The sequence below is a fragment of the Monodelphis domestica genome, chromosome 5, assembly GCF_027887165.1.
Source record: "Monodelphis domestica isolate mMonDom1 chromosome 5, mMonDom1.pri, whole genome shotgun sequence".
NCBI classification, from domain to species: Eukaryota; Metazoa; Chordata; class Mammalia; order Didelphimorphia; family Didelphidae; genus Monodelphis; species Monodelphis domestica.
Window position 1 is genome coordinate 323,052,137 of NC_077231.1, and position 26,575 is coordinate 323,078,711.

Consider the following 26,575-nt stretch of genomic DNA (forward strand, 5'->3'; position numbering starts at 1 on the left):
AGATCCTGGGATGCTGTAGGTAATGCACCTGTTGACCTCCTCATATTTGAATACACATAACTTTAAAACATAAAATATCAGTTGGGCTTATTGCCCGTTGATTGATTTTTTTAAATCACCCAATTCAACAAAGCAGTATCTTGTCTTCCATGCTCTTCTCCCATATAGTGAGATGGAAGTTATGCAGGATTGCTTGGAATAGCAAGAGAGAAATGCCCATTCGTCTTTAGGGATTTTACCACAGCCCTGCAGGACCTCCAGCACAGAGCTCAAATGCCTGGGGATGCGAAAGTTTCCTCCAGGTGCTTCTGTCTGTAGATGACACTGCTCTGATCACATCAGTACCTGGAACCATACAGAGTACCCTGGATGAGATCTAGTCCCCTTTCAAGGACTGGGCTTCCTGATGATGCTGCGGGGCTCCATCTCTTCTGTGCACCTTAGGGATGTGAAGCTCCATGAGGTCAGGCAACTGAGCCTTGGGCACCCCCATGCTTTCTTTACTCCACATCCGGGGCTCTTTCCATTGAACCACACTACTTTTGGTCATTCATGGAGTCAAATGCTGTCTCCTACAAGAAAGCTTTTTGAATCCACTCAAGCCAATAGTGACCATTATATCCTCTGAGCTCCTTGTGCTTTGTGAGTTTCTTCTGCAGTTATGTGCTCATTTGAACTTCATTTATTTGGTACTAGTCAAAGATATCTTTGTATCAAGGTTTGGTATAAAGCAGCTTTAGTCCAGGCTGAGAGGTCTACCTCAGTCCCAGGAGAAAGGACCTTATTTTCCAAATAGGGGGTTTCACTTTTGATTCTTGAGCTAATAGGGAGCCATTAGAGTTTATTGAGGTAGAACAGTCAGATCAGTCAGATCTGTACTTTTCAAAGATTGCTTGTGCTCCAAAATGGAGGATTGACTGGAGTGTGGACACTTGAGGCACAGAGTTGATTAGCCTGGAATTGCCATATTCCAGGAGTGAAGAGATGAGAGTCTGTACCCAGACTTGGTAGCTGAATGAATGGCGAGAAGGCAACGCTTTCAGATGATGCTGGGAAAGTAAAGATGACAAGCCTGGACCATCAATTAGATATGTGAGGTGAGTGAGAGCACAGGATTGAGGGTGATGCTGAGGGTGGGGATTTGAGGCACTGGGAGGAGGATGGTGCCCTGGACAGGAGTTGGGAATTTGGGAAGAGGGGATGCAAGATGGCACCCATGCAGCCATTTCTGGCCTTCAAAAACTACCTGAGGCCCTGAGGAGTGGGACAGGCCCAAGGTCAAGCACAAGTATGTATGAGAGGCAGCCTTTCTGACTCCCTTTCTAATACAGCATGCAGAGTTTTGCCCATTAAAAACACTTAGTAAATGTTGACTGAATGAACACTGAGGTCACTGGAACGGAATTACGGCGAGAGTTATCCTTTGCCTTCAAATCAAAGTCTTTCAGCGTGAGCTACAGACACGCCACTAAAGAGTTAGGAAGGAATTTACAACACAACTGACTGTATGCATCCCTCAGAGCCTCAGCACGAAGGGCCGCTGCAAGCTTTCAGGCATGTCACTGGAGGAAAGAAGCTGTAAGTACAACACAAAACAGGAGCCAGAGCAGTCTGCCCTTCTGTTTTTCTACCAAACAAAGTGATCTGGGGGAAAAAAAATGTGGGCCAGGGTGGGGGGAATCCAAGAATGAAGACAGAAGTCTTAGTCCCACGAAAATCAAGAGAGAAAAGGCATTAAAAATTCAGAATGGCCTAAATATTGGTCAAGTCTGACACCTAGAGGCCACACAGCCCCAGCTCCTTGAGGTGGCTTCTGTCATGAGTCCACAAGAGGTATTTATTCCGTGTAAATGAAATGAGGGCTTAGCAGCTAATGTGTGCTGCAGAAATGAGATTCTCTGCTCCTGTCCTCACCAGAGCGATTCCTTTAGGAACACCATCACCCAGCCGCCCTCTCTCCATTTTTCTATTTGATTATTTTCGTGTAAACATCGATGCTATCAGAAGCTCTTCCCTCTTCTGCCAAGAAATTGAATTGGGGATCGTTTGTTTTTCGAGACTAGTGTTCCACATGAACAGCTTGTCTGCCTGGGGCTTGGGGAAGAGATTGGTGGAGGTTCGCCCTCTCTTTCACCCTTCTCTAGGCTTCTGCTGCCAAGGATGGCAGCCACTCTCTGAAGTACCCCTGCCCCTCCCTTTCCCTTTGTTGTGGGTCTGTTTACATATCCTCCTGGAGGGGAAAAGAAGAGCCCAGCCCTGAAAAGTCCACCATGACTTCCATTGGGAAAGTGACAAGGAGAGCTGGCCGTGGTGCTACATCGCTTAGAGTTACTAGTGACTTCAGAGTTACAGCCCTGGATCCATCAAGAGCCCCAGGGTAGAGGCAGCCTAGAGAGGAGCAGCCCCCTTTTCCCAAGGAGGAGGCCAGAGAGCCTAACAGTCATAGAAGGACTCGAGCATTAGAGGAGGTCAGTCAAGCCTCCACAGCCAGCCCTCTCTCCATTTCGCTGGCCTCTGCCCCTGCCTTTTCTCTCATTAATAATAGCTATCATTTCTGTAGAGCTTTCAGGCTGGCAAGGCTTTTTCCATACAGTCTTCCGAGGAAGGCCAAACACGTGTTAGAATTCTAATGAATAAAAATAAGAACAAACATTTGTAGCAGACTTCATGGCTTACTGAGTCCCCACATATATTGACATCTTTGGCTCCATCTACGTCTGTCCATCATCTGTCTCTAGCACTGATCCAGCCAATGAGCCTGAGGTAGGCACTACAGAAGCCATTATCCTCGTTTTACAGAAGAGAGAACTGAGGCTCAGAGCCACATGAGGCAGGTTGGAGCCCAGGTCTCTCGGGACTAGCCCCTAAGTAGCGCTGCCTCTCTAGCCAGTGAGTTAGCTTCTCTTTGTCCACATGGCCCTCGCCGGGCCACACTAAGAGCTAGGAGCCGGGAAGGGGCTACCAGATCAGTGTCTGTACCGGCCATCTTTCCAATTATAAAGAAACAAGCTCAGCACTTTTTGTCTGCCATGAATCTCAAACGGCTCGATCGCCCAGGCTCATTAATACTTGAGGAGTTCTCTGGGAGAATGACAAAGGCACAGCCTCATAGCAAGATGTACAGATGGTCAATCCCATTGGCTTCCTGGAGATTTCACAGGGCTCAGTTTTGCTCTGATGCCATAAGACATTTGTATATGGCTTAGGCTACTCTGGAGAAAACAAAAGATGAGTCTTCCTCAGAGACAAGGGATCTGCTTAAGGCACTGAGCTTGTCCAATGGGTGGGCTCCTTTCACAAAAGGCCCTGACTGGAGTGGAGGGCCCTGCCCACCCCCAACCCCCATGCGGTATCCTGAAGGGAGGAATCTAACAACCAGGTAACCCGCCAGCTAGGTGTCTCTGGCAGAGGCAAACGTGTCCCTGCCTCGGTTTCTAGAAATGTGTCCAGATGTGGCTGCCTTCCCCAGCACGCTGGTTTGGGATTGTCTCCCCTTCGTGCCACCCCCTGGAATGACCCAGCAATGGTTCCATCTCCTCAAAGATGCCCTTACACCAATAGTAACGGAGCCTTGGTTTGGACTCCGAAGCACTCAACCATGGGTGGCATGTTAGAAACTCCAGACTACGGGCCAGCAGTGCCATGGTTGATTCTGGAGAAATTATAGTCTGTTTCTCACTGCTCCTCTGAGGAATGGAAGAGCCTGAGAGCTTCTCCATGGAATCGGGGCCTTCTCAGCCCGACCCCCCCCAGGGCCCCATCATGTTTTGTTTACTTCTCCCTCCCAGCCCAGGGCGGTTTCTGCTTCTCTGCCTCCAGCGGAGCGATGGACTGCTTGAGCTAGGAGGGTGCTAACAGATCACTTTCCCTTCCAAATTCCCTGGGAAGCTGCCCAGCACAGGGCTCTTGTGTGTGGCTCCAGGGAAGCCTTAGATCAGGCCCACTAGTTGGGCGAATGAAGCCCAAAGAAGCAAAGTGGCAGCTGGCTGGAAGCCAGGGGAGAGCGTACCTTTCTCTGGGTCATCCCCACCAGCAAAGCCGCAGGGAAATCTTGTCATTGGGGCCTGACCCTGAGGAAGGGCTGTGGGGATGGGGGAGGGGGTCGTGGGGCTTCCCGGTCTCCCATATCTGTCTCTCATCCGGGGCTCATTGCCTGGGCTTTCCCCCTTGCCTAAGAAGCAGTAATCCCCCCTTGCTCATCCCTGTTAATCACAGCCTCGTGGAGCTGGCCTCTGAGCCTTTAATTCTCTCTTACAGGCCTAACGGAGTAGAAAGTAAACAAAGACCAAATTCGCAGCCTCCCCACATTGCTAATTTCCTCTGATGTCAGAATAGTTAAATAGGCAGGACCTGGGAGTTATTGGCTCAAGGCTGCTTTTAATCTGATGCCAGCCAAGAGCCTGAGCTCGGAGCCCTGGACAATGACAGGGCTCCCCAGAGACGCTCGTTCCCTCCCAAGGTTTCCAGCCTCCCTCGAAAAAAGCAGGACCCCGGTGGATAGCGTTAAACTCCGAAGTTGGGGCTGGGGCTGCCGCTGCTTGAGGAAGCGCCCCCCCCCCCGGCCCCGCCCCCCTCCAGGGCCCATCCGGTTTCTCTGCTTTTTTTTTTTTCTTTTAAATTCGGCTGACATGCAGGGCTCTTCAGAGAATGGTTTCTGGGCTTTTCTGTTTGCAGATTAAAAAGAAAAAGAAAAGAGGCCAAAGCCTTGATGCTATTTTAGTTCCAGCAGAGGATGAATGAATAATTAATACAAGGTTATGGGGCGGGGGGGGGGCAGAAAACTCCCCCCTCGCCCCTTTGCTCGAGCACTGCTCCCCTATAGTTATGGCTCTGGGGGCCGGCCGGGCCGCGCGGAGGAAAAGATGAACAAATGCAAACCACGAGGTCAGGGGCTGAAGGGACCAAGTGAGTGGGTGCCCAAGAGGGTCAGCCTGGCTGCGAGAGGAGCAAGTTGAGGGAGAGCTGGCAATTGTCGGAGCAAAACCACCAGGAAGCAGCCCGGATCGCCGGGCTTTGGCACCCTCTGCCCCCGCTGCCTCCCTTCTCTCCTCGGCTCTCCAGGCTCTGGAGAGTTTCGCAGGTTTTCTAGAGCAGGCAGTGGAGCGCTTGTGTCCTTCTGGCTCCCCTGGAGCTCGTGGGCCCAGAATAAGCAGCCGAGGACGGCTCTGCCAGTCCTAATCCCGGCCGGCCCTGAATGCCACACTTTGCACGGAGTCCGGAACCGCCCGACTCGTTAGTTCATTCGGGAGAGGCAGAAAGGTCCCAGGCGGGCATCGGAAATGGGGGGGGGCGCATTGGATTTGGGACCTGCCCGGCTCTTTCTGTGAGATTCAAGCTCTCCCGCTGCCGCCCTCCGGGCTGCTCAGGCGGCACCATCCCCAGGATGGCCAGATCTCCCCTTGGAGTAACTCAAAAGTTTCCAATTGAAAAAATGAACTGGAAATTGGCCCTGCCCCCGCCTAAGCCCCCGGGCCCAAGTCAGGGCAGAGTCGGTGCCCCGTGGGAGGCCTCCAGTGCCCAACAAGGGGTGCGGGGTGGAGGTGGGGGGAGCGGGGATTCTCGCGACTATCTGTCGGCCGGTTCGGCAGAGGTCTCGTACAAGTGGGTCTGCTTACGTGTCTGCCCCCCCCCCTTCTCTTTTTGTTCTTGTCCTCCCGTTCCTCCCTCCCTCCTTCCCTCCCTCCCTTCCTCTCTGCCCCTCCTCCCTCTTCCCTCCTCCCTCCTCCCTGTCTCTCCAGCTGGTGTGCCTGACTGCTGCGTCCTCCTCCCATCCATCGCAGCCCCAGATAACCTGCTCAGTCAGCTGGAGCCCCCTGCGGACAGCTGGCTCACTCCCGCTCGGGCTCTGCTCTCAGCTGAGTGGAGGCTGCTGCCGGGGAGCGCTGGCTGGAAGCGGGGGCGCAGCGGCAGAGGGAAGGACGGAGGCAGCAGCGGCGGCGGCGGCCAGAGGCGCACGGAGAACGGCAGCCCGGGCGTCTGCCCCGGCCCCAGCCTGCTGCCCGAGGAGGACTCTATTGTTCCGACTCCTTTGCTCGCTCGCTCATCGCCCTTTCTCCTCTCTCCTTCGAAAGGGAACAATAGCGGAGCAGAGAAGAACCAGCGCTTGGACTCAGCGCGCTCCCTCGGGCTGGGCACTCCGGACCCCTTCCTTCCCTCTGCTCCACCTTTGGCGGCTCCCACCCTCCAAGGCCTCAGACCCTGACCCCAAGTCAGAGCGGCGGGAGCCATGGGGCATCCCGGAGGGAGGGTAGCCCCCTGCCTCTGCAGGCGAGGAGGCTCCAGGCTTCTGGTCTTCGTTCTCCTCCTCTTCCTCCTCCTCTTCCTCCTCGGAGCCAGGGAAGCTGGGGCGCAGGGCGGACCGCAGACTTCGTTCCTCTATTTGTGGAAGACAGGTAAGTCCTCTGGGGCGACTTTCAGAGAGGCGGAGGGCCGGGGCGCAGACTGTGCAGACTGTGCGTGTCCTCCACCCGGCTCCAGACCACCTGGGGGGGGGGGCGCTGGATAGAGCTAGGAGCTGAGTACACCCCACCTCGGTAAAGGGAGATGTACCGGCCGGCTGGGGAGAGCTGCTCTCCAGCTCTGCCTCCACTTCATCAGAGCAGCCCAGTCCCACTCAGATAATGAAGCCCAACATCTTCCCTGGGGGCTGCCATAGCCAGCCCGAGAGGAGGTTAGCTGGTGCCTTCCGTTGCCCTTTCAGGCGGGGGTGGGGGGTCTCCCCAGTACCCACCTAACCCGTGAGTCTGTCTGGTGAGCGTGAGGAAGGGGGGGTGCTCAGGAGGGATTTCTTAGAATCAGCCTGGCACATAGGAGTGATCAATCCAAGGGCCAGTGGCTGGTGGCCCTCAGGGTGGTCCTCGGGCTGGCCATTATGCCACCAAACTCAGGCTCACGTCCAGGACTGGCACTGCTAGGTCAGTGAGCAAGCTGCCCCCCCTCACCTTGGGGCATTGTTCAGGCTGTTTCTCATCAGGAACAATCCTGCCCTCTCAAAGCCAGAGCTGGCCCTCCCAGATGGAGGCAAGTGGCTGTGTGGGCAGGGATGAGCTTTGTGCAAAGAAAACAATCATGAGGTTCCCCCAAATGAAGGCCCTTGGGTTCTTAGCCCAGAACCCGTTTGTTCTCTTTTTCCAAAAGATGAGAATCCTGCCAAGGCAAAACTTTGGATGCTTTCTAGGACTAGAATCTGCAGGAAATGGTTCTGTTTGGGGTCTAGACAGAAACACCCCCTCCCCAAAGTCAGGCACGGACTCCTCTTCTTTAGTGGGAGGCTCCAGGAAGGAGGGAAGAGAGGGGAAAGCGAGTTGAGGGGGGGTCCTTCTCCTAGCATCAGATGCCCTGGCACCTTGCCACTGAGACAGATCAATTCACAATTACATGGAAATCCTGAATATTTAAAGACGCTCCAGTACTCCAGCAATGGTGTGAGGGGAGAGGGGAGATGAAAAAGAAATGTATTGAAGGCTCCTAAAGTCCAGCTGCCTCGGGAAGCTCCCAAATCCCGGGAAGTCTGAATGGCAAAAACAAGATCTGCCTCGTTCCCCCCCCCGCCCCCCGCAGCCACCAAAGCTTTGCTGCTGGCCTCGAAGCTGAGCATGGTGTGGGCCAAAATGGTCACCCTTTAATTGAGCATCAAATTGGGGAGCTTCTCTCCTATTCAGACACAGCCAGGGGCTGTCTTTAGAAAAGTTGATGGATGCTCCAAACAGGCAGCGGCACAGCATTCTCATCGACTCACCATTATGAAATGCCCTTGAGCTTGTGCTCAGCTGGGTAGGCAGGTAGAAAGTCAGCGTAAAGACATGCGGTCCCCAGGCTCTGGGTGGCAGAGAGAAGCCCCCAGCTCCTCCCCAGCGTCTGGGGCACAGCACACACCCAAGCCAAGGGCGGACCAATGGAGGCGACTTCCTAGGAAAGTAGAGGCATTTGCCTTTCAGGTAATAAAACCCTGGGGGCTGCTCAGGGGCCGGGAAGTTCATTTCCTCTTCAAAGGGAAGGGGACAGAAGGGGGAGCTGGAAGCAGAGGCCATCTGAAGAATGTTCCTGGCCAAGAGGGACAACAATGGTGCAGTTGGGAGGGCTTCTCCACATTCAGGCAGGTTGTTATGAAGGGAACAGGGCATCCGTTCATGGGACACCTTGTAGGGCAGAGAGGGGAGGGGAATCTGAGCTTGGCAAACTTCACCCTGGAGCATCCATCAGGTTTGGGGAAGCTGAGGGAGGACGTTTAGTTGATGTTGCAGTTAGGAGACTTGGGTTCCTCCCCCAGTACTGAGATGAGCTCTGGAGGAGACAGGAAGCATCCTGTACCTTCAATGAGTTTGTAGCCTCCTTGGGAAGGTGGGGCGTAGGCCTCACTGCTTAAAGTTCAAAATAAAAACATTTTGTAAGGTTGTAAGAGAACAAAGAACTAAGATAATTCCTGACCAGGAGAAAGCATTTCTAAGTCAGAGAATCAAACAAGCTTTGTGAAGGAGGCTGGCTTTGAACTAGATCCAAGTGGTCAGAATAACTGAGGGTTTAGGAGGCAGCTGGGTGACTCAGTGGCCCTCATGTCACAAAGACAAGTTCAAAGCTAGCCTCAGTCACTAGCTGTGTTACTCTGAGCAAGTCACTTAACAGCTGTTTGACTTCATCCACTGGAGAAGGAAATGGCAAACCACTGCAGTATCTTGGCAGAAAACCTCCAATGGGATCACACTAAGAGGTGCATGACTCAGACAACTGAACAAGAGCAAGAAGTTAGGGCTTTGAGGTTCGTTATGATTTCCAGATATGTGGCAGGGAAGGGGGCACACATTTCAGAAGCAGCCAAAGGCACCCCAGGGGCCTCACCAAAGGCCTTGACTGCCAGACAGAGGGTTTGTACGTTATTCCATAACTAGTGCCATCCAGCTTCCACATGGCTAAGTCTCCTTCCACCCGTGTTAGGATGTTGGCAAGCAAATTGTGTTCTGTTTCAAGAAAAAAGTTGGACTAGATCATGTGTGGGGAGGGTTGAGGATAGCTAGGGAGATGTACAGGGGAAGACTTTTTAGGATTGCTTAACTGACTGGTTTGGGAGAGGTGGGGCAAGAAGGCAGAAAGAAGGGGAGTCCACTGTGACCAAAATGAGACAAAGGGTATTTGGGAGGAGGGGGAGGAACTGGGGTAGAGTAGCAGGTTGTAAGGAACAGATGATGGTTTGTGACATGTTTAATGGAACATTTAGGTTTAAAGCCTCTCCTAGTCTCAGTTTCTTCTGCTGTAAAATGGGAAGGAAAATTTATACCACATGATCTTTAAGATTTCTTCCAACTCTAAATATGTGGCCCTATGATTGTCAAAGGAGAGAGCACATAACATGGCAAGAGTCTCTTTGCTCTCTTTCATTTTTTCCCTTCTTCAATTTATGTGTTCCACACAGATGACAAAGTTATCCCTCAAAAGCTCATCTGAGCATGTTACTCACCTACTCAAGAAACTTCAGTAGATCTCTATTGCCTCTAGGATAAGATGGAAACTTCTCTGGCAGTTAAAGCCCTGGTCCACTGGGCTCGAGACTGTTGATTTAATGCTATTCCCTCTCATGCATTCTCCATCTCTGCCAAAACAGCTTCCTTGTTCTTTATCCTATGTGACATTCTTTCTCATGGCAGTCCCTCATGCCTGACTAGCAGGAAGGAAGCACCAGAAGCTAGGGTAGCAAAAAGATTTCTCTAGGAGCTCCCTCCCCCAACCTGGGACTTGACAGAAGATAATTTTTTTTAGAAATGGTGTTGAGAAGGGAGACACTTTCAGGTCAAGGAAATAAAGGCCCAGAGGCAAGAAGTATAATTGTCCAGTTTGTGTGGGACATCTCCAATACTTATATATTCACCAGAATTAGGACTCAAGTGGTTATCTGACTCACCAACTTATTGCTTAAAAATAATTTCCAATTATGCAATGTGCCCAACTAAATTGTAATCTTTCATAGAAATGAGCAATGTTCTCTAGCCCCACCCCACCCCAGCACACACCCACAAACACACAAATCATACACACATTCCTACCTTCATGTTGGACCTTCAGTGTGGCTTGGACCAGGGAAAGTAACATGATAGAAGAGTTGAAGCTAAGCCCCTGGATGTTCCCTGACAAGCCATGAGATGAGTCTTACTCATTGCCAAGCTGGGGACAAATTCCCTTGGAAATGGACACCTTCTTGTTCTCATCATCAAGCTTGTTAAGAATGTTGTTTACAGATTGTAGTCACCTACTAGTTCACTTGCCTCAAGTGAGTGCAGAGAGAATAGATGACTGACAGCATGTGTGTGTGTGTGTGTGTGTGTGTGTGTGTGTGTGAGAGAGAGAGAGAGAGAGAGAGAGAGAGAGAGAGAGAGAGAGAGAGAGAGAGAGAGAGAGAGAGAGGAAGGGGGGGAAGCAAGCGAGGAAGGGAGGGACAGAAGGAGAAAGGAAGGCAGGAAAGGAGGAAGGAAGAAAGGGAGGAGGGAGGGAGAAGCAGAGAGAGGGAGAGAGAAAGAGAGGTAGAGAAACTGAAATTCTTTTCATAAAATGGTTGAGAAGTGTCATTCCCTCCCTGTATTTAGGCAAACCTTTATTGAAACAATCTGGAATTTTTCTAGAACTGAGAGGAAAACAAGTACCAAACTCATGCCACAGTCTCCACACTCTTCCATATCACTCCAACATGGACACCCAAATTGGAATTGGACCAAGCTACTGAAAAAAGAACCTGGCTATTCAGTGTATAGTTAAAAATACTGAAGCATGTGAAGGGAGACTGAGAGCCCCCCAAAGACCAAAGTAAAATCTCCTACCATTACATTAATTCTGGGGACTCCTAGTAATGCCATCTGCTTTGTACCAGGGTCAGGAGTCACTGGGCTGATGATAATGCTGGCATGGGGCCAATGTTGAGATATTCTCTAGTCTAGTAATACCTGGGAGATGGAGGCTCCCATTCCCATTCCCTGATGGACCAGAGTATGGGATAGTCGCAGACTCTTCAGAGCAATCATGAAAGGAAGCCTCTCTCTCTCTCTCTCTCTCTCTCTCTCTCTCTCTCTCTCTCTCTCTCTCTCTCTGTGTGTGTGTGTGTGTGTGTGTGTGTGTGTGTGTGTTTATACTTTCTAGTGCCCTAGCCAGAGTGCTGAAGCAGGTAAATCAGAAAGTTGACTCCTCTGATTCTGAAGGCCTCTGTCCATGACATATTCCATAGACAGCAGAGTCCTTACACTTAATGAGTGCCTGATGCCTGGTAATTATGAATAAGTAGGCAATGCACCCTTTGCATATTTAGTCTTTCCAAAACAGCTTTTTTATTGGAAGCTTACTGCAGACACTATCTGAATGTATAAGAAGCAATCTTGAAATTGTTAGAGAATGGGTGATGGGATGTTTACAAAATGGAATGTTTTTTCCCTCAAATCTAGTGACTGGTTTGGATCGATGAGTTGCCCTACATGAGCAGCTCATCTTCTTGGGAAGATGCCCACACCCCCTTCAGTGGTTCAGTTGACACTTGGAGGTTTTCTCATGTCTAATTCACTTCCTATTGCTGGCCCAGAAGAATCCCAGCAATGCTCTCTAAACTCTCAGAGTTTGCTCAGTGATGAGCAATTCGCTTCTGTCTAATGCTGTCCACCTACCAGTGCTGTCCCCATAACTCAGGGCTGAAGTACTTTGCACAAGAGAAGCATCTGCCTGTGGCCTCCGAAGCTCAGACAATATTGATTGCAAACCCATGTGGACAGTATGGCTTGACCAATAGCACAAGGAAGTGGATTCGTGATCAATTGAGAGATGGTCCCCAAAGAGTATTGACTAATAAAGCAATGCCCTCTTGAACAGAGGTCTTTTAGTCCTGGGCTCCAGAGCTTTGCCCTGAGTTTGCTCCAGGAGCTTGGATGGTGGCACAAGGAGGTGTGCTGATGAAATGGAGCTAGAAGAAAGAGTGAATTCATTGGGTAGCCAATAGATCTGAAAACATTTTTAAGGATATAATGATGGGCATGATTTAATGGGCACCAATGTCATCTACTCAGGCTTAAACATTCAACTATCCAATTACAGGACTGTAATAGTTCAATTATTTCCATGAATATTTTTTAGCATTTCCCACAAAAATTCTATGAAGTAGGTGGGGATGAAGGAAATGTGACTCAGTAGTCATTTACAAGAAAAGTCCTAGAAGTATTAAATGACTGCAGACTCCTAAGTGATCAGGGTGATGTGACTATCAAAGAAATGCTAAGGTGACCATGGCTGACTAAAGCAAAGCAAATCCATTGTGTGACCAATTTGGGATTGTGTCTGCTTTGGACAGTGCATTTTAAAAGATACACAGAAAGATGTGGATTTAAGTCTCACCTGACATCAACAGTATGACCTCATGCAAGTCACGTAAGGCAGCTTTCATTGCTCCAGGGCCCTGAGTGGTAGAAAAGCTGCTGGCCTTCCTTAGTGGAGGGAGTTTCCATATTTGGGATTTCGTGGTACCAATGAGGTCAGACCTTCAGGCCCTAGAGATACACTGGAGTATTCCAGGAAATGGGAAGGCAGTATGATGAAGGGAGCAGAAATCCTTCCATGGAGAACAATGAAAGGTGCTGGAGATGGTGTACCACAGAGAAAAGATCTTCTAAGGAAGATTCTCACTGTCAACCAACATCTGCAGGATTCTCCCATGGAAAAAAGAAATCAATGGATTCTGTAGTTCAGCAAAGGGCAGAACTAGGAAGGACTCATAGCTAGAAGTTCCTAAGAAGTGGATCTGAACTCCGCATAAAGGAGGCCATTCTAGCAGACTGCTGTCCTGAAGTGGGGTGGTGAGAGTCATGTAACTGGAGAGGATCATCTTGAAGCTGAGTGACTACCCCAAAGGAGGGATCTTAAAAGGGGATTGGATTGGTTTGGGTTTTCCTCTAGATGACTTCGGTGCTTCCTTCCAATGCAAAGATTCTATGATTTCAAGTAGGATATGTGTGGGGAAAAGCTACATGCTGCAGGAGCTGGTGATAAGTGACATTTGGATAAGGCTCTGGGGTTTGGAAAGTGCTTTGCATATATTATCTCACTTAGTAAAAAGTGAATTGAAATGTGTATTCTTCTGGGAGGACCCAAGAATCCTTCCTGATTAGCATCATTCATCCTATGATCACCCCTCAACAATATTCCTCAAGCAATTCTGCCCCAGAGAACAATAACATTAGCTCTGGTTGTTTTCCATATTATCAGCATAATTTCATCACCTAATACCTCTCCATGGCCCAGAAGTCTCTCAAAGGCTTCTCCAGGGGTATACAAACTTAGGAAAATTATTTTACTGTGGAAGGAGTTCAAAAAATGGCCCCACCATGGATTAAGCATCTCTTGGCCAAGGGTTTGTCTGGTTGAGTGTGGGGGCGCCTGTCCCTGCAGGATTGCCCACCAGGGTGACACTTCAGCTACAGATGCCACCCACATTTGCAATGTGCCTCATGCCTGGAATGCTCTTCCTCCTGACGTCCACTTTTAGAACTCCTAGTTCCTTTCAAAGGTCTCTTTCATTGCCATCCCCTACATGATTTCCTTTTCCTGATCCCCTCATTTGCTTCTGCTTCTGCCCCAATTGCTCTGTAATTTCTACAAGCGTATATGCATATGTGTCTACATTCCAGTCCTTGATAGACTCTAGGCTTCTTGAGCGCAAGGATCTTATCCTTCCCCAGCACCTAGCACAGAGTCTGAGAAAGACTGGCCCTTCATTAATGGTTTCTTGGTGGATTGAAGCAGAAAGAAGTTGTAGGGCACATCACTGGCCAAAGGACCCCCCAGCATCGGTGAAGCATTGAAGGGAGCTCTTCCTTCCGGGTGTTATTAGTCAAGTTCTCTCTTGAGTTTATTTGATGAGATAGGAAAGGAAGAGACCTTTTTAGACTGGTGGTCTCGCCCTGTGTGTGCCACCCAATCTTAGAAAATGTTCCCTCAATCTAAATGAAGGAAGCTGCTTCTTCTTATCAGAGAGCCTCTGCATGCACATGACCACCAAAGATGCCATACTCAAGTGAAAACAGAACTGAACTCTGCCCAGGTCCCCGATTCAGAGAGAAGGGGACTTGCCAAAGCTCACAAAGCTAGTAAGAGGCAGATGGGGAATTTGAATTCAGGTTCTCTGCTTCCCACTTCAGGGATCTAACCATGGCACTGCGTGTTACTTATAAAGAAGACTCTTTCCCTCTTCTATCTCACTCTCTTTCCATGACCCCAAAGATCCTCTAGGATGGGGTGAGAGGCCTGGCTTACCAGGGAGCTGCCAAACTGCAGGAAAGTCATGGGTGCTCCAATCTGGTTTAAAATAACATCTAACCAAGTCTGGCAAGCATTGTCCATCCCTGGTGGGAGGCAACCAAATGGATGGGGATCAGTCAGAGGGGAAGCATTCAGGGCTGCTCAGACCCAGTTCCCTTCCTGTACTCTTAGGGAAAGATGGCCTATAGTTTCTGGTCCCTTGGATAACCTGGTGAAAGTGGTTGATGTTAACTAGAGAGTTAACGTTAGGAAAAAAAAGTAAGGACAATCTTTGAACCCTGGCCAAGCAAGTAAGAGAGGTGGAAAGAATGAGAGGTCAAGGAAGCACAATGTGGTAGTGAGCTTTGGAGCTCCGAGTTCAAATCCTCCTTTTAATGCTGACTAGCTCGAGGGTAAAGAATACATCTTTCTGCTTCTCTGAATTCAGTTTTCTCATTCATAAAATGGGATGGTAGGACCAAGAAGGGACCTCAGAAGTCATTTGGGTCAAGCTTTTCTTGACCCAAGGAAGACATGTTAGAGCTGTCTGGAGCAGCCCACCACTGCACAAGGCTTGTACAAACCAGATTAAAATATTATTAGGAACTGTTTTACAAAATAAATTAAAATGTAATATTTTATTGTTATTGGGTCATTTTTAGTCCTATCTGGCTCCTCATGGCCCCATTTGAGGATTTCTTGGCAAAGATACTGAAATGATTTGCCATTTCCTTCTCCAGCCTATTTTTAGATGAGGAAATAGAGGCAAATGGAGTTAAGTGACTTGCCCAGGGTCACATAGTTAGGAAATGTCTGAGGCCAGATTTGAACTTAGTTCCTGAGTCCAGGTCCGGTGCTCTAGCCCCTCCGCCAGCTAGCTGCCCCCAGTACAATAGGCATAATGCTAATCTGTGGTTTTCTTGGTCGTGATGCAGCATGTGAGTCTCTCTTCCTATTCATTTGAGGCTGACCCCACTGGAGGAGGCTCCACAGCCAGAAGGGCCAATGGTTTAGCCACGGTCACCAGGGAGTAAGCGTGAAAGCTTCCTTCAGGGTTCGACTTCTCTGCCTGCAGAGCCTGGGATGTCTCGCGGCATTCCTTCCCTCGGAGCATCATTGGGAGGAAGGCGCCAGGTAGCCTTGGAGTTAGGGAAAGGAGAGGCGTCCATCATGGATCACGTGACAGGGAAGCGTGGGGCGAAGCTTCTCTTTTCATTCCTTCCTTCCTTCCTTGCCTTTAGAGGTGCCTCGACATGATTTCCCTCCAGAATACCAAAGGTTGGTCACGGGTTTCTGGAGGTGTCCAAAGGGAGGAGGCTTGTTCCTATGTAAGAGCGTCTTGTTCACAAACCTTCCTGCACGGCCATTTCTAGCTGCTCTCTTCTCTGAGTCTTGGCAGGGGCAGCAGTGGTGAATACATCTGGAAGTGGGAAACAGCCATAGCTCAATGGAAAATAATGAAACGGTCAAGTGTGAACATCCACATTTAGCCTAACCCTAGAGGGAAATGTAGTGGCTTTGTGGACAGGGTGCCTGGCTAGAGTCAGGAAGACTCATCTTCTTGAGTTTAAATGCCACCTCGGACACTAGCCGTGTGACCCTGGGCAAGTCACTTAACCCTGTTTGCCTCAGTTTACCCATCTTTGAAATGAGCCAGAGAAGGAAATGGCAAACCAATCGAGTATCCTTGCCAAGAAAGTTGTTCCCTAGGATTGGCAGGGGGAGAAGGGAGCTCTTAGCTTCATCTCATTGCCTAATGCATTCCGAGAGCTTCCTGGAACAGGGTTTCCAGAACCCTTTGAGGGATGGGCGTGGGGGTAGTCAGGTGCCTCAGAGAGGATGCCCAGAGCTGGGCCCTGCATAGGAGCAATCTGCTGAGTCCTGCAAAGAACTGAGTGGCAGCAGTCCTGGCCTCCTCTTGAGTAGGCACTCCAGACCTCTCCACACCACTTTAGTTTTGGCTGCCTCCTTGCTTTAGACAAGGTTAGGTTAGGACAGACCATGATCATCCCATTTTACAGATGCACAAACAGACTCCGAAGGGACAAATAATTCACATTTGAAAGTTGAGTAAACTGAGTCACAGAAAAGTTGTGTCCAAAATCGCAGTTAGTTATAACCAAGCACAGTTATTATATGTTTATTTTATCTATGATTTATTCTACCCATTAACCAGACCCCATGTCCCCCAACTCCACTCAGACACCCTCAGCTAGAAACACCCTAATAATATGCTCCTGCCCTCGCACACTGTGGCACCTGATTGGGTGATAGAGCTGCCATGGGTGCACTTCACTGGCTCCTTTCCAAGATGGCCAGCCACCTTGCCTTCTCTGGGCTCCTCCAGACTCAGCTCAAGCCCCACCTTCTGAGGAGGTTTTTCCAGCCTTCGTACTGGGACTGTCTTCCTTCCTGAGCCCCTGAGATGCCTTTGTCTTGTACACACATTGCCCCTGCTTTGCTCTTTTCCCGACTACACTGTGAGCTCTTTGAGGGCAAGACTCGTTTTTTCTTCATTGGTTTCCCCCTTTCTCTCCAGTGCTTAGCATTTTAGTTGGCCCAGAGCAAGCCTCATTTAGGAAGGCAGAGCACACAGCAACCAGCACCTTCCAGCCCTGGGCGCTCCGATGTCTGCCTGCCACGTGGTCTAAGGTTGAATTGGCTGCTTTGGCAGCCACTGGAGGCTGCTGACTCATTGAGCCCCGTGGATGACATCATTAACATCTCCTGATGCTGCTTCCACAGAGGACTGACTCTCAGTGCCTACTGCACCCAACATGAACTTGAGAAGCTATTTGTGAACTCAAGCCCAAGACTTTACCTTCACCTCCCCAGTCCCAGTATTCCAGATCATCAAGACCTTTGGAGCCTGCCTCCAAGAGTATTTGCTACCTAAGCTCCATCCACAAACTGAATAAGCTTGCCACTCATGCCTTCTTCATAGACAAAAAATGGTAAAAAGCTCAGGGCCAAGCCAAGCTCCCCAGGTGCTCCCTTGGAGACCTCCTACCTTGGTGACACCAAGCCATTAAGCTGGGAGAGTTAATACACTCTCTAAATATCTGCATACCAGGGAGTAATTGCACCCTAGGGAATATCTGGAAGGTTCTCTCCATTTGTAAGGTCTTCTTAAATCATGTATATAGCAAATATTTAGATTTTAAGTGATTACTATGTTTTGTATTATATAAGCATGATTATACTTCCAAAAATCCCTAATTTTGTCAGTATAGTTATTTTAAAAAACTGGAATGAGCTTCCAAGAATGCGAGTGAGTTTCCCACTCACTGGCAGTCTTAAAACAGAGTCTCATTGCCCTTTTGTTGGTCTTCATATAGAAAGGCTCCCCGCAGAGAGAGGGGATGAATTTGATGACCTTAGAAATGCCTTCTATTCCTGAGGACTTGGGATTCGTGACTCAGCTCCTCTCGGCAGGTTGCCCCCCTCATCTATACCTCATTCTGTAGGGTGACTGTTTTGTGGGTGGGCCCTACCTTGATGGACAGCAGTGGGAAGGGGGTCTGGCCACTTCTGTAGTAGAATGGAAGGTAGGGTCTGGGTGCTTATTTGGAGTTGTATCTCTAGGATTTAGCACTGTTCCTGGCACACTGGAAGGGCTTAGCTACCTTTTTTTAATCTCTTCATTTAGAGTGAAGAAGACTTGGGTTCAGACCTTGCCCTAGATTCTTCTTAGCTATGTGACTCTAGGCAAGTCACTGAATCTCTGTGATGCTCAGTTGTTTTTGTCTATTAAATATAGCTATCTGATAACACCCAAGTGAAAAATAGCTGGTAAATATCACAAAGCTGAAAGATAATTATGACAGGTTCCTTTATGTTTGTGGCATTTAGTGTAATCCTGCTACAAGCTACCTCCTGTATTGAATATGATATTATACATCCATGAAAATCATAAGCCAAATGGCCCAATAAAAGGACGTGACCTCCAATCCCATTGGCACCCCCATAATAAAATCAATCTGCTGCCTCCCCACCTGAGTTATGGGATTTCTTATGAGCAGGGATGCTGACTTTTTATTAATAATCTCTGATAAAGCTTGGCACAAATTTTCAGCTTTAGTTCAGCTGGAGCCAACATTTCTCTCGATTATTAGTCAAAATAAGTGAGTTTTGATCAGCACCATGGACAAGAGTGCCCTCAGTGAAGAGATGGCAGAACCCTCCATGTGAGAGTCTAGAAAGCTCTTGGCTTTTTTTGGCAACAAGGACACACAGCACCCTCTCTCTCTCTCTCTCTCTCTCTCTCTCTCTCTCTCTCTCTCTCTCTCTCTCTCTCTCTCTCTCTCTCTCTCTCTCTCTCTCTCTCTCTCTCTCTCTCTCTCTCTCTCTCTCTCTCTCTCTCTCTCTCTCTCTCTCTCTCTTCTCTCTCTCTCTCCCTCCCTTTCTCTCTCTCCCTCTTTATCTGTCGCTCTGTCACTCACTGTGTGTGTGTGTGTGTGTGTGTGTGTGTGTGTGTGTGTGTAGGGGCCTTTTTTCCCCTCCAAAGCTCAGCTGGGCCTGACTGGGGCATTCAGGAGTCTCCAAGGGCTTTCCAGTTGCTCCAGCTCCTAGGTTTAGGGGAGTGGAGCATGGAGGGGCACAGTATCTGGCTGGAGCTGTGGTGTGTTGGGGGTTAGGATAAGGGTAGTACCACAGCATAACCAAAAGTCAGACTTGGTTCTCAGAGCTGCTTCAGGCTGGCAGAGGTCTAAGGACTGGGCCTGGAGGAGGTCACAAGCATTGGGACATGTCATTTTTGATGCAGCCTTACAGCAGTTTGACCTAAATCACTGGCTCCTTCTCTGAAAGAAGACAGTTCTTTACTTTGGCAAAACTTGAATGCAGATTTGGCATTTTGTCATGGCAATAAAATATTCTGTGATTTAAAAGCCAGACTTCTGCTCCTACCTGTCAAGCTGCTCTTAGATGATTTCTTGGATCTGAGATTATTTACAATTTTGCGAATGAAAGCCTTGGACTAGGCCCTGCCTGTTGTAAATCTAACAGAGGAATGTGTCTGAGATTGGCCAGGAATAGCACAGAGGCTAGTTGGGCTTGTTCTCATCAACTGGCCTGACCCTCACTGAGCATGAGGATTAGGAGTCAGAAACCATCAAGCCAGGACACTTCAGTGAGGTCAGATGAGACCAGATCATGGCTCTCTCCATTGCTCACTGGCCTGGTTTGGGAAGTAGGTAGAAAAATAGCCTAAGTCCTAGAACAGCCAGCCCCTGTGAACACTACCAAGCATCTCAGGGAGGTCCCAAGAGAACAATGGATCATGGCTCCTATCTAACCTTGGCTTCTGTTTCTGCTCAGCAATAGCCTCCAGATCTACTGACTCCCACAAACATTCTCTCCCACCCAGATGAATATAATAAACATGGTGGCCCTTTCTCATGATATAACTCCACTGTGTCTTTTGGAAGAGCACCATTGGCTCAGACCACCTACCCTTTGCCTTACTTCAGCTGTCTCTTATGACCCTGGTCTCATGGGAAGCACCTCTAGAGTCAATATCTGAATGGCCAAACTCTTCTCCAAGTACTTCCTTCTTCCTTTTGCCTTTCCAAGGATGCCTTTCCTGCAAGCCACCCATTCGGGCTTTTGGCTGAGCCCCATTAAAGGACAACTTATCTTAGAACATCTTGTCTCCACAAAATAGGTATGGGGAGGTTACCTTGCTGAGATTGAGGAGTGCAGGTCTAAGCATTTCAGAATAAGGGGAAGGAAAAGCAAACAAAATGGCATAAAAGGGTTCATGTGGGACTCATAAGGTATTCAGATGCTGAGAGTTAGCTGCTCTGCATCTAGTGAGACTCTGATACTGAGTGGGGGTAGCTGGGTTAGTCCTACAGGCAGATGAACCAGAGCCAAGGGCAACGGCTCTGAACCACCATTCAAAGGAACAGTCAAGAAGTTTGAGTAGTCATTGCTATGATGAAGTAGACAACCTAGAATTTGGAATCTGGAATGAAAGAGGAAATAGGAAGGTGCTGGTGATTAGATCGAGGGATGCAGAGATCTTAGGATCAAAGGTCCCAGGCTGAAAAGATGAACCTGAGGGTGAGAATATCTCAGGGCTTTAAATATCTGACTTCAACTGGTAGAGGCCTGTCCTGCCCCTGTGTGCCCAATATCCTCATCCAGCTGGGGTCCTGGAATTTCTCCATGGGTCTGAGATATCCCTGCAGGGTATCCACACTCCTTGGGTACAAATTGGCTTTCTTGCATATATTCTCCTCCTGTGGCATCCATGCCCATGCCCTTCCATTAAGCTTCTACAGAGAATCTACTCACTGGGCTGGAGGCCTCCTTAGGGGCACCAGGGAAGAATCTAGTCACTCTTTGTCTTCCTTCTCATTCTCACTTACCTCATATCCTGCTCAGACAGGTCATGAACAACCCTTTTAGGTCACTGTTGGCCCAGTGACTTTCTTGGCACTGCCATAGCCTGCTCGTGCCCAGTTGGGATCTTTTCTATTGCCTTTGGGATTCTTCGAGTTCTGATTCTTTAAAGATTGTGGTGGGTTGAGACCCATTGTCATCAAATATCGACACACTAACTATCCTTTTCTTCATCTAGTTTAGCACTTCCTTCAGTACACAGTAGTGTCCCATTTTGAGAGGGCTGTAATTTGGCGAGCAGTCTGAAATTGTGCATTTTGCCTTCTTCAGAGGAGCAGTTGAACTTTACAGGTTTCTTGGTGAACCTGGTATCAAACAACTCTGCTGGACATCACATCGGTACCTCAGGGTTTTTCACTATGATGCTGACCTCAAATGTGGGCACTGTCTTCTCATTTTCACTCCTCCTTTCAGATTCAGATTTTCCAGTAATCCTAGCAGATTATTAATGAAAATCTCCCTTTCAGTTAAAGTCTTTATATATTCTGACAAATACCAACAATATGAATAACCAGAGTTATAGACAATCACCAGGGGGAAGCTAGAATCAGCAAAAGGTCATCCTTGCACAATAAAGCTCCCAATCTGAAGTTTGTCCATGCATGGCTGGTAAAAATGACAACCACTACCACTTGGGACTGAGATGGAGCATTGTTTTGATAAGATCTGAGCTGTTTTGATTATATTTGATCTTATTACATTTGACTCTATCCATATTGAATTGAGAGCAGAGGTGATAAAGGGGGCAGATGCACAGAGCTGTTTTTAAAGTGTTTGAAGAATCATCATATGGGAAAGGGATGAGGCTAGTTTTGTTTGCTCCCATAGGAAAAACCCAGAAGCAATAGCTAGAAGTCCTCAGGAGGCAAATATAGGCCTGATTTCAAGTAACAAAAAATTTCTTTAATAAGAGCACTAGACACAACTAGGTTTCTCTCCAGGTGACTTCAGGTCAAGGTCAGATGGCCAGTCACTGGGAATGTTGGAGATAACATTCTGGGTCTGGGGTGGGTTAGACAGGATGACTTGAGACCTCCTGGAGGATTGAGATTCTGGGATTGTGTGAAATTGGAGTATTTGTTACCTCTTCCTGAGGCTCATTGGAGTGATTCCAAATTGAAATTGTAGGCATTTTAGAGGTGAGTGCATGAAACATAGGATTGTGGTTGACAACACATTCCATTTCAACTAAAACACTTTGAGGTGATACTTCCAAGTCATGATGGCTCCAGAGTGGAAGCATAACACTCCTCCTCTCCACTGATCGAGACAGAGTGCCTCAAAATGACAAAACCAAAGTCAAATGAGAGAAGGAGTTCTATGTTAGGGCACAGCACAGAAAGTAGTCAAATTTAGTGTATTTCCACACTAAAAGGGGGCAAAATTTCCCCTACCAAGGGGTGAGCTCATCACCTTTCCCCCACTTCACCTACCTTTCCAGAGTCTGAACAAACACAGAACAAACTTCTAAGTTCTAGGAGGGAGGCTGGTTGAGGTCAACACAGACATACCCCCAAGAGAAACTAGACTCAGAACACTGCAAGTGTGGGGAAACCTGGAGATAGGGTGCAGAGCTTGCACAGAGGGGGTGGCTCACAGCAAAACACCACAGAGAACCAAAAATATGACTGTGCAAAAACCTCTCCAGTGCTCAATACAGAGACTTGCCAACACTCCACACCCATACCTCTTTCAGGCAATCTTTAAGTTTTCAGCAGCTGGTCCTGCCTGTAAGAACAGCAAGATTAGGGACCCCAGGAGGCTGAGGAAAATGGAGATAGGGCATGGAGCTTGGGCATAGAGAAGTGGCTCAAAGCAAAATGCCACAGAGACCAGAAAAATAGCCTGTGGGTAAAAACCTCTCCAGCACTCAATACAGAGATTTACCTACACTCCTTGCCCAGACCTTTGTGAGGCAATTTGGACACTGCTGAGGACTGGGGAAAATATCCTCAGGGCAAAAACCTCTCCAAAGCCCAATACAAAGATCACCCACATTCCTCACTTAGACATCTGACCAGGAAGGAACAAGGCAATGGCCACCAACTCTCAGGAACTAAAATCCACAAACACCAAAAAGACCAAGAAGAAAATGCTAACCCATGATAGTTTTTTTAAAACCCTTACCTTCCATCTTGGAGTCAATACTGTGTATTGGCTCCAAGGCAGAAGAGTGGTAAGGGCTAGGCAATGGGGGTCAAGTGACATTCCCAGGGTCACACAGTTGCGAAGTGTCTGAGGCCAGATTTGAACCTAGGACCTCCCGTCTCTAGGCCTGGCTCTCAATCCACTGAGCTACCCAGCTGCCCCACCCATGATAGTTTTTATGCAGAACAAACCAGACTAAAGAAGAGACAGCAGAAGATGACAAACAATTAAACACAATGAAACCTTCAAAAAAATGGAAAATGGTCACAAGTTTTTGAAGACTTTAAATCCGAGACTGTGAGAAAATGGAAGAGATGCGACAAGAAAAGTGGGAAATAGTTCAAAAAGAAAATAACAGTTTAAAAGATAGGATCTATCACTTGGAAATTGAAGCCTAGAAGTAAAATGAAATAATAAGCAAATTGAAGACCAGAAGTGACCTTCTGGAATCCATGAAAATAAGGACAGATCAAACTGAAAAAGAAAATAAAAAATTCTTGGGTGAAAACTAGTCATTAAAAACTAGAATTGGGCAAGTAAAAGCCAATTATCTCACAAGACAGCAAGAACTAATAAAACAAAGTCAAAAGAATGACAGATTAGAAGGCAACACAAAATATCTCATTGAGAGGGTGGTTGTCCTGGAAAACAGATCTTGGAGAGACAATTTGAGAATCATAGAGAAAACCTGGAAACAAACAGAAACCTTGACATCATACTACAAGAAATTATCCAAGAAAACTGCCCTTAGGTGCTGCAACAAGAGGGCAAAATAGACATTGAAAGAGTCCATAGATTACCCATTATACTATATCCTCAAAAGACAACCAGCAGGAATGTAATTGCCAAATTCAAGAGCTCCCAAGCTAAGGAGAAAATATTAAAAGAAGTCAGAAAGAGAGAATTCAGATATCAAAGAGCATCAATCAGTATTACACAGAATTTGGCAGCCTCCACACTAATAGACCACAAGGATTGGAATATGATATTCAGAAAGGCAAGAGAATTGGGTCTACAACCAAGGATCACTTATCCATCAAATTTTACTATGTACTTGCAGGGGAAAGTATGGGCATTCAACAAAATAGAAGACTTCCAAATATTTGTAAAGTAAAGACCAGAACTAAACAGAAAATTTGACATCAAAATACAAAAACCAAGAGAAACATGAAAAGGTAAATAAGAAAGAAAGGGGTCTTATTTTTTCTCTTTAAATGCCTCAATAAGGCCAAATTGTTTATATTCCTATATGGAAAAATATTATTTGTAACTGCCAAAAGTTGTATTCACTATTATAGTAGTTAGAAGAATTATCCATAGGTAGAGATTGGAGTACTAAGTGGTTTAAAATCATATATAAAAAAGAAGAAATAAAGAAAGGGGGAGAGAGAAGATGGCACCAAGAAAAACTTGAAGTCATAAGAAAATTAGGATAATTTATACTACACAAAAAGGCATATGGGAGTGGGAGGGGAAGAAAACAACTATAAGAAGGAGAGGAAGAGTGTTAAAAGGTAATACTCAAACCTTACTTTCAGTGGAATCAGTTCTGAGAGGGAAGAGCATCTAGATCCATTGGGGTATTGAATTCTATCTTACCCTAAAGGGAAGCTGAGAGGGGGGAAACTAATGGGGGGTTTGGGATGGAGAGTTAAAAAAAGGAAGGGAAAGAGAGGGGTAAGGGAATTTAATAGACCCTAAAAAATAAAAGGGGAATAAAGGAGGGAGATGAAAGGAAGGTTGGGGAAGGAAACAATACTGGGGAGGGAGATTGTGTGGGGTAGTTTTAAAAGACCCCAAAAGAAAACTAAGAGAGGAATAAGAAGGGTGGGGAGAGAAAGGAAAGTAAAATAAGAGTGGGGAATAGGAGGACTGATTAAAAACAGAACACTGGTGTAGAAGGAAATAGTGAAAGAGGAAAGAGCAGTACAAGGAGAAAAAATCAAAATGTTGGGGAATACACATGTAATAGTCATAACTTTAAATGTGAATAGGATGAACTCACCCACAAAGTGGAAGCAAATAGCAGAGTGGCTTAGAAACCAAAATCCTACCATATGTTGTATATAAGAAACACACATGAGACAGATAGACACACACAGGTTAAGGGTCAAAGACTGGAGCAAAATCTATTGGGCTTCAAATGATAAAAAGAAGGCAGGAATTGCAATCATGATATCTGACAAAGCCAAAGTAAAAATAGATCTGACTAAAAGTGATAGTTAAGGTAATTATATCCTGATAAAAGGCAGTAAAGACAGTGAGGAAATATCAGTACTAAACATGTATGTACCAAATGATATAGCATCCAAATCTCTAAAGGAGAAATTAGCAGAGTTGAAGGAAAAAATAGATAGTAAAATTATACTAGTGGGAGTCCTGAACCTTCCTCTGTCAGATCTAGATAAATCAAAACAAAAAATAAATAAGACAGAGGTAAGAGATGTGAATGAAATCTTAGAAAAAAATAGAGTTAATATGTATATAGAGAAAAATAAATAGGGAAAAAAGGAATACACCTTCTTTTCAGCAGCACATGGTACATTCACTAACATTGATTATGTACTAGGGCATAAAAACATGGCAAGCAAGTACAAAAGAGCAGAAATAATAAATGTAACCTTTTCAGATCATAATGCAATAAAATAATAATTAGTAATGGTACATGGAGAGGCAAATAAAAATTAATTGGAAATGAAATAATATGATTCTCCAAAACCAGTTAAAGAACAAATCATAGAAACAATAATTTAATTGAAGAAAATGACAATAATAAAACATCCTTTCAAAATTTATGGGACACATCTAAAGCAGTACTCAGGGGGAGATTCATATCCTTGAGTTCATTTATTAACAAATTAGGGAGGGCAGAAGTCAAAGAATTGGGCATGCAAATTTAAAAAACTAGAAAGTGAACAAATTAAAAATCCCTAGATGAAAACCAAATTAGTGATCCTAAAAATGAAAGGAGAAATTAGTAAAATTGAAAGTAAAAGAACTATTGAATTAATAAATAAGATTAGAAGCTGGTACTTTTAAAAAACAAATAAAATAGACAAAGTAGACAAAGTACTAGTCAATCTAATAAAAAAGGAAAGAAGAAAACCAAATTAATAGTATCCAAGATGAAAAGGGAGTTCTCACCTCTAATGAATAGAAAATTAAGGCAATAATTAAAAACTACTTTGTCCAATTATATTGCAATAAATATGGCAATCTAGGTGATATGGATGAATATTTACAAAAATATAAATTGCCTAGATTAACAGAAGAAGTAGAATACTTAAATAACCCTATATCAGAAAGAAATTGAACAAGCCATCAAAGAACTCCCTAAGAAAAATTCCCCAGGGTCTCATGGATTCACAAGTGAATTCTATTAAACATTCAAAGAACAACTAATCCCAATATTATATAAACTATTTTACAGAATAAGCAAAGAAGGAGTTCTACCAAATTCCTTTTATGACACAAATATGGTACTGATTCCAAAGCCAGGCAGGTCAAAAATAGAGCAAGAAAACTACAGGCTAATCTCCTTACTGAACATAGATGCAAAAAATCTTAAATAGGATACTAGCAAAAAGACACCAGCAAGTGATCACGAGAGTTATTCATTATGATCAGGTTGGATTTATATCAGGAATGCAAGGATGGTTCAATATTAGAAAAACCATCCACCTAATTTACCATATCAACAAGCAAACCAACAAAAATCACATGATTATCTCAATAGACACAGAAAAAGCCTTTGACAAAATATAAC

At 46.5% G+C, this 26,575-nt stretch overlaps 1 protein-coding gene across 1 annotated transcript in view; it reads left to right on the forward strand.

Annotated features, from left to right (window-relative positions):
- The first annotated feature begins 5,673 nt into the window (after positions 1-5,673).
- THSD7A (thrombospondin type 1 domain containing 7A) overlaps positions 5,674-26,575 on the forward strand; it is a 360,671-nt gene continuing 339,769 nt past the window's right edge. The window contains exon 1 of the mRNA XM_056800585.1: positions 5,674-6,392. Coding sequence (XP_056656563.1) covers positions 6,227-6,392 — 166 coding nt within the window. The 5' untranslated portion in view covers positions 5,674-6,226. The remainder of the gene's footprint in view (positions 6,393-26,575) is intronic.